Source organism: Argopecten irradians, chromosome 13 (genome assembly GCF_041381155.1).
Source record: "Argopecten irradians isolate NY chromosome 13, Ai_NY, whole genome shotgun sequence".
NCBI lineage: Eukaryota > Metazoa > Mollusca > Bivalvia > Pectinida > Pectinidae > Argopecten > Argopecten irradians.
The window spans coordinates 21,971,622-21,979,355 of record NC_091146.1 but is presented as its reverse complement, the minus strand read 5'-3'; the positions used below and the strand labels follow the sequence as shown (position 1 = coordinate 21,979,355).

The 7,734-nt window shown below is 39.5% G+C and overlaps 1 protein-coding gene across 1 annotated transcript; it reads right to left on the bottom strand.

Moving 5' to 3' along the window:
• Positions 1–3,823: 3,823 nt before the first annotated feature.
• Positions 3,824–7,204, bottom strand: LOC138305941 (E3 SUMO-protein ligase ZBED1-like). Its single transcript, XM_069246246.1, has 3 exons — positions 6,815–7,204; positions 6,176–6,446; positions 3,824–5,803 (listed from the first exon to the last, which is right to left on the bottom strand). The coding sequence occupies exons 1-3, from the start codon at positions 7,014–7,016 to the stop codon at positions 4,186–4,188; spliced, it is 2,091 nt and encodes a 696-aa protein (XP_069102347.1). The 5' UTR covers positions 7,017–7,204; the 3' UTR covers positions 3,824–4,185.
• Between the last annotated feature and the right edge of the window lie 530 nt (positions 7,205–7,734).

Below are 7,734 nucleotides of genomic sequence, written 5' to 3'. Positions count from 1 at the left end.
AAATACAGATCCTTGTAACCACTCCGTTCAATAGAGGCTCTTATCTAACGTAGTGATAATAAGGATCTGTATTTTAATCAGATTGGATCAACTAGAGATGTAACAATACTTTGTCGGGACCATGTCAGGATCATTTCATGCAAGTTTCAGCCAAATCGCACCGGTAGAACTTGAGAAGAAATACAAAATGTGTTTTCAAGATGGCGGCTGTGACGGCCATCTTGGATTTCGGATCGTCCCGAAAAATAACAACACTTTGTCGGGACCATGTCAGGATCATTTCATGCAAGTTTCAGCCAAATAGCACCCGTAGAACTCGAGAAGATGTTAAAAATGTGTTTTCAAGATGGCGGCTGTGGCGGCAATCTTGGATTTCGGATCGACCTGAAAAATAACAACACTTTGTCGGGACCATGTCAGGATCATTTCATGCAAGTTTCAGCCAAATCGCACTGGTAGAACTTGAGAAGAAGTTCAAATGTGTTTTCAAGATGGCGGCTGTGGCGGCAATCTTGGATTTCGGATCGACCCGAAAAATAACAACACTTAGTCGAGACCATGTCAGGATCATTTAATGCAAGTTTCAGCCAAATCGCACTGGTAGAACTTGAGAAAAAGTTCAAAATGTGTTTTCAAGATGACGGCTGTGGCGGCCATCTTGGATTTCGGATCAACCCGAAAAATAACAACACTTTGTCGGGACCATGTCAGGAACATTTCATGCAAGTTTCAGCCATATCGCACCGGTAGAACTTGAGGAGAAGTTCAAAATGTGTTTTCAAGATGGCGGCTGTGGCGGCCATCTTGGATTTCCGATCGACCCGAAAAATAACAACACTTTGTCGAGACCATGTCAGGATCATTTAATGCAAGTTTCAGCCAAATCGCACTGGTAGAACTTGGGAAAAAGTTCAAAATGTGTTTTCAAGATGGCGGCTGTGGCGGCCATCTTGGATTTCGGATCGACCCGAAAAATAACAACACTTTGTCGAGACCATGTCAGGATCATTTCATGCAAGTTTCAGCCAAATCGCACTGGTAGAACTTGAGAAAAAGTTCAAAATGTGTTTTCAAGATGGCGGCTGTGACGGCCATCTTGGATTTCGGATCGACCCGAAAAATAACAACACTTTGTCGGGACAATGTCAGGAACATTTCATGCAAGTTTCAGCCAAATCACACCGGTAGAACTTGAGGAGAAGTTCAAAATGTGTTTTCAAGATGGCGGCTGTGGCGGCCATCTTGGATTTCCGATCGACCCGAAAAATAACAACACTTTGTCGGGACCATGTCAGGATCATTTCATGCAAGTTTTAGCCAAATCGCACTGGTAGAACTTGAGAAGTTCAAAATGTGTTTTCAAGATTGCGCCCATCTTGGATTTCCGACCGACCCGAAAAATAACAACACTTTGTCGGGACCATGTCAGGATCATTTCATGCAAGTTTCAGCCAAATCGCACTGGTAGAACTTGAGAAGAAGTTCAAAATGTGTTTTCAAGATGGCAGCTGTTGAACATTATCTAATTTCGTTCCGTAAAATATCGAGATCCGGAATATCATTTCTATGATTCGCTATTCCTAAATTTATATGTAACCAAGCCTCTCTTTGAATAAAGATGTGGACGGCATGGCAGCTAAGAAAACTTCTGTCTACTTGAATTTTGTTAGATATGACAACTCCACATCAGCGGTGACGGTCGTATGCTATGAACTGTACTTCGAACAACGTAAGTGTTGAACTGTTCTATGACTAAATCTATGAAATAATGGGTGAAGAAGGTCAAGAGGTTTTCCTTCCCGCAGCCGAGGCAATGGCCGTACCGGCAACCCAGCATATCAACACAAATTTACGTTAACCCCCCGAATTAAACATTCATTCAGGAAATGTGTCGGAGAATTTCAAAACATGGAAACGGCATATCGAAACCGTGAGTGGAATCTCACCGATGGGCGGCAAAATACAAACCGCAACAATAATTAATTGTGGAGGGGAGGCCCTATTGAAGGCATACGATCACTTTACGTGGGAAGACGGGATGGATAAGAATAACCCTGTAGATGTTTTCAACAAAATTAGAGATTACTATAATCCTAGACAAAACGAGGTCGCCGAGTCCCACAAATTTTGGACTGTACAGTATTTTGAGTCTTTTGATCAATTTTTGACTGAATTGAGATCACGCGCAGCATCCTGTAATTTCGGGACACAGGAAGATAGGATGATAAGGGACAAAATAGTTTTCAGTGCTACTGGAAAAGTACAGCAACTGCTACTACGTGATGACGACCTAACCCTCAAGAGAGCAATCAAAATATGTCAATCTTAAAATCAAGCAAATAGACAGGCGAGTCAAATGAAAGAACCTGCCTATAAAGACTCTAAAGTACACAAACTGAAAGCCACTACCAAGCCCAATGTTAAGGGAAAACAAAAACAACCGATGAACAGTAGGCCTAATTACAGGGAATCAAATGCTAGTGTAACTGTCAGAGAGTGTAAATTTTGCGGACGGACACACACTATGAAAAAGGAGGCATGCCCAGCATGGGGAAAGACATGTACCCAGTGTAATGGACGAAACCACTTCAAAGTTAAATGCAAAAAGAAAAATCTTCATGTCGTCGGTGTGGAGGGAGAAAACTCTGATTTCGACGAAGATGTAAACGACCAGTGGTTACACTCTGTCGCGATTAAACAGAGTAAGAACATAATTACTGCCTCCATGACTGTAAATGAGAATTCCGTGAAATTTCAGCTAGACAGTGGAGCTGATGTAAATACCATCAACCAAAGATATGTTCGGAGAGAACAAGTTCAGCCAACAACTCTCACCCTACACATGTTTAATGAGAGCACACTCAAACCATTGGGAGAGACGGAACTCATGGTCACGAATCCTAAAACAGGAGAGGGACAGTCTGTGAAATTTGTTGTAGTCAATAATAGATTACAGAACATTCTTGGGTTAAGATCCATACAAGAATTGGGTCTAGTCACTATAAACAATGAACGGTTCATTGGAAAAGTGGAATCAACAACTGTTACCAAACTGGGTGACCTAGGGGAGGCAACTCTTACTCTTGACCCTGAGGTAAAACCTAAAGTTCTACCTTGTAGAAAACTACCAATCTCACTCCAAGATCAAGTCAAGGCTGAATTAGACAGTCTGATGGAGAGACAGATTTTGATACCAATTACCAAACCTACACCTTGGGTAAGTCAAATGGATGTGGCCCATAAGGCAAACGGAAAACTTAGGATCTGTTTGGACCCCCAAGTACTAAACACAGCCCTTCAAAGAGAGCACTTCAAACTACCGACAATTGACGATGGTTTGCCAAAGTTGAACAATGTCCGCGTATTTAGTAAACTAGACGTAAAGGAGGCTTTTTGGCATATACTAGTGTTGTATAATCGGCAAAATTTCATAATCGATCATCGGTTGGAATCGGATAGGCTAACCGATCCGATAATCGGTGAAAATAATCGGTTAATGTGAATTTCAGAATTGAGACTTGTATAAGACTGAAATTAGGTTATTTCAACCATGTTTTCCCATTGTATGTTGCCAGACTCTTCTCTTTTACTGTATACTTTGATAAGTGATAGTTTTATTCTTTTACTTACGAATATATTTTTGATTTGTTTGACTTATCAATGTTGTATTAGTTTGTTTTCTTTTCGTTTAAAGTCCAATTAATGGTTGTACATGCATGTACTATGTAGCATTGTCTGATTGTCAATTATATATTATTATTGTGGGCAAAATGTTTTGGTATTTATCATTTTAGACAATAAGATACTTTTCATAAATGTCAAAATGAATTTATTTTTTATTGTCAACAACTCATAAACTGTTACATTACAAACAAAAATAAAGCTGGAAACAAAACAAACTTTTGTGTTATATTACTTCCTGTAAAGGTGAAATAAAAAGACTAGACTAAATCATTAAGCTGTATGTCACTAAGTGACAACAAAACACTTCAACTGACTAGAAATAATTGAAAACAGTTCAATTATCAAGTATCACTGGAATGTGACTGACTGACTGTTCAGACCTTGTGGAATTATAAAACGTCAATGTCATTATTAAAAACTCATTATTTCAACAAACACTTCCAACTGACTAGAAACAATTCAAAGATGTCCAAAGTTCCAAACTATCAAATGTAACAACAGTCACCAGAAGTTTTTCATGTTCTTGTTCAGGAAAATGAACAGGTCCACATTACTGGGACTTAACCTGCTCCTTTTCTTCGATACAAGTTCTCCAGCAAGACTAAAGACCCGTTCTGACGACACGGAACTCGCTTGTACACACAGAAACTTCCTGGCCATGACCGACAGGCGGGGGTAGAAGACAGAATTTGTTTTCCACCATTCTAGAAGTGTTAGTTTTGTGTCCTTTTTTTGCATAACTGCTGACAGGTAGCGGGTTATTTCAGCTTGGATGGCATCTTCTGCCTCCATTTGGCTGACACCAGTGAACAAAATATCGCTGAACCAATCCTCCGTGTCAACCGACTTTAGAATCTCAACTTTCTGTTTTTTGTTTGGTGTTGTAGCATGACTAGCATCTATGTCTTCCATTTCATGTTCACTGTTTGATGTTGTAGTTTCTGCGTCCATGTTTTGTTGTGTTTGATTGTCCGACTCTGACTGGAGTGAGTTAACGGATTCCACAGGATTGTCCGGAAGAGTTGGAAAATCTGGAAGAGTTGGTAAATCTGGAAGAGGTGCAGGTTCATCTGTAGTTTTCTCCTGTTTCACAACAACTTTGATTCCACTCGCTAGTCTCCTGAGGATAGTCTCGGCTTCAAATTTCTTTTCTGGCAGAAATTCAAACCCTTTAGTGAAAGGGTTCAGAATTGTCCCAAGAAGAGCGATGTCCTCTGCCTCTGTTCTTTGTTCAAGTTCTTCACACATTTTTGCTTTTATTGCACGAACAGCTGGTGGGTCGTTTGCTGAAGGTTGTACACTACGTTTCAGTTTGACAACAGTTGGGAGTACTTTGCTGATGGTCGGAATTTTTTCCGAACACATGATGTCTGTTGCATCCTTGAAAGGCTGTAGCACATCAATTACCTTCTCTATAACAGAACTCTCCTCGAACGAGTATATGCTAGCTTTCATGGTGTCTTTGGATTTTTTGTTCGGGCGAGGGTCTGCTAACACGGCCATGATAGTGGGTGCTTGTTCATTAAGTCTACTGATCATTGCAAGGCTAGAATTCCATCTTGTAACTACATCGTTTATAAGTTTGTGTCCGTTCGTGTCCGGTAGAAGAAGTCTCTGCTTCTCATGCAGATAATCGTGGAGACTGCTGGACGCATGAAATAATGTTACCAAACGGCGTCCTTTTGCGAGGAGACGATGAATTTCCTTTTCTTCCATGGACTTTTTTACAACCAGGTTGATTCTATGGCCGTAACAGCCAAAACGTGTCATTGATAATAACTTGAATGCCTTTACTTCATTAGCAGCATTGTCACTCGTTGCGATAACTTCTGGTAAGTTCCATTTTACTTTAGTCTCCATGATTGACTCGGCCAATGCCTCGGATGTGTGAGAACCCTCCATTTTTTTGGTTTCCAGCGTTGCTGTCTTCATCTCCCAGTCCTGGGTAATATAATGAACTGTTGTTGTGTTGTAAGACTCGGTGTTATTACTCGTCCAGCCATCATGGGTTATTCCAACTCCATCCACATTTCTGAGGTCTGCTGTTATTTTGTGAGAGATTTCTTCGCGTTTCCCGAGCAAAGAGGACAACAGCTTCTGCCTTGTTGGTAATTTGTATCTGAAAAATATAAAAGATAACGACTGCATGAAAAAACTGATGAAAAAACTGTATAAATGGCATTAGCACAGAAAATTTTAAAAAATATATTTTTATCATGAATTGATTTTAATTTTTATTGATACATGTCTATTTTTATTTAATAATACCATCTATTAAATATGTATACATTTAATTTATATTTAATTTTTATTAATATTGATGAAATCTAAATGCTATTGCATTTTTGTAAAAATAAAATTTAATTGAATAATCTATTTTGTATCGATTTACTGCTTTTCTGATTTTAAGTCTCTTTTACTGTTTTATATTGAATAAATTTATTTAGCTGAATAACTTGTGGTTTATATTTTTCTATTCTCAATTTCTTACCTTGGATCCAATTCTTTGACAAATGATCTGAAGAATTCATTTTCCACTAAGCTGATAGGCAGGACTTTCCCGACAATGAGCTTTTGCAAAGCAACATCAATCTTTTCCGCCCTGTCTTTACTCAGGGGACCCTGGATTGAGTGGATTCCCATCGTATTTCTGTCAAAATTTAGCTTTGTTTGATGTGCTGGCGGCTTGATTGTCTTGGTCTCCGGCTGTCCCGCCAACTTGTGTTCTGACTCGATATGGACTCTGAAGTTTGTTGTATTTCCTGAAAATGAAAAAGGAATTTTCAAATTTTCACAAAGTACTAACATTACAAAGTGGTGAACTCAATATCTGGGTAATGAGACTTGCAACATGTTTGGATCACTAGTAAAAACTAAGAGTGAGATAATTAATTATATCTGAGAATAACCGACACTGAAAAAAAAATCTGAGTCAGTGATCATGAAATCATTTTGAACATTATGTAGAAAAAAAATCACGTTATCATACAAAATATAATTTATAAAGACACATCAAAACAAAATAAGATGCCGGTCTCTGAATATTGCCGTTACATTTCGACGGGAAATCGTCAATTTGAGATTTGCGGTTACACAAACGCAACAACACTGTCAACAGTAAACAACCTACCTGTGTTCGTATAACTTTTTCTGCAAAGTTTGCAGAATGCCTTCGACATATCCAAATTGTTCTTATAAGGGGGCTCGCCTTTGTCTTTCTTTTGAAAACCAAAGTATTTCCATACGTCTGATTTTAATTTTGTCCCCGGATGGGGGTACAGTTCGTCGTTGCGAGTTGAATTCGCCGCCTCGGGCATGTCAGGATCCGCCATTTTAGCTTGCGTAACACGTGGTTATGAATGCAGAGTGACTTCCCTTGGGGTGCGTTCGGTTGGTAAACCGGAGGCGCGTTCGACGATGTTTTCCTTCCGATGATCGATTATCTCATAATACAATCGATCATCGTAATCGTGAGACCTCTAACCGTCGTTGATCGATCCCTGCCGATCATCAATACAACACTAGCATATACGCCTGGAAGAAGAATCCAGTGAATATACAACCATGATTACTCCATTTGGACGATATAGATATCGACTACCTTTTGGACTGAAGGTATCTAGTGAAATCTTCCAGAGGAAATTCGCCATAGCTGACGATATCATTGTTGTAGGAAAAGGCGCGTCAGACGCAATCGCTCTGGAGGACAACAAAGAGAAACTAGAGATTCTTTATCAGCGATGTGAAGAAAGAAACATAGTCCTTAATGAAGAGAAGAAAGCTACAGGTTTCAAGGAAACTCTTCTATGGACATACAATTACCGCCAATGGTATTAAAGCAGACCCTCTGAAAGTTGAGGCCATTCTGAAAATGGCCAGTCCTACTGATGCTCCAGGAGTGCGAAGATTTTGTGGTATGGTTCAATACATGGCCAGGTTCTTACTTTCTTTCTCGACAATGATAGAACCACTACGTGAACTTACACGTAAAGATGTAGATTTCAAGTGGACAAAGACACATGATGCATGTTTCTCTACTGTAAAACAGGC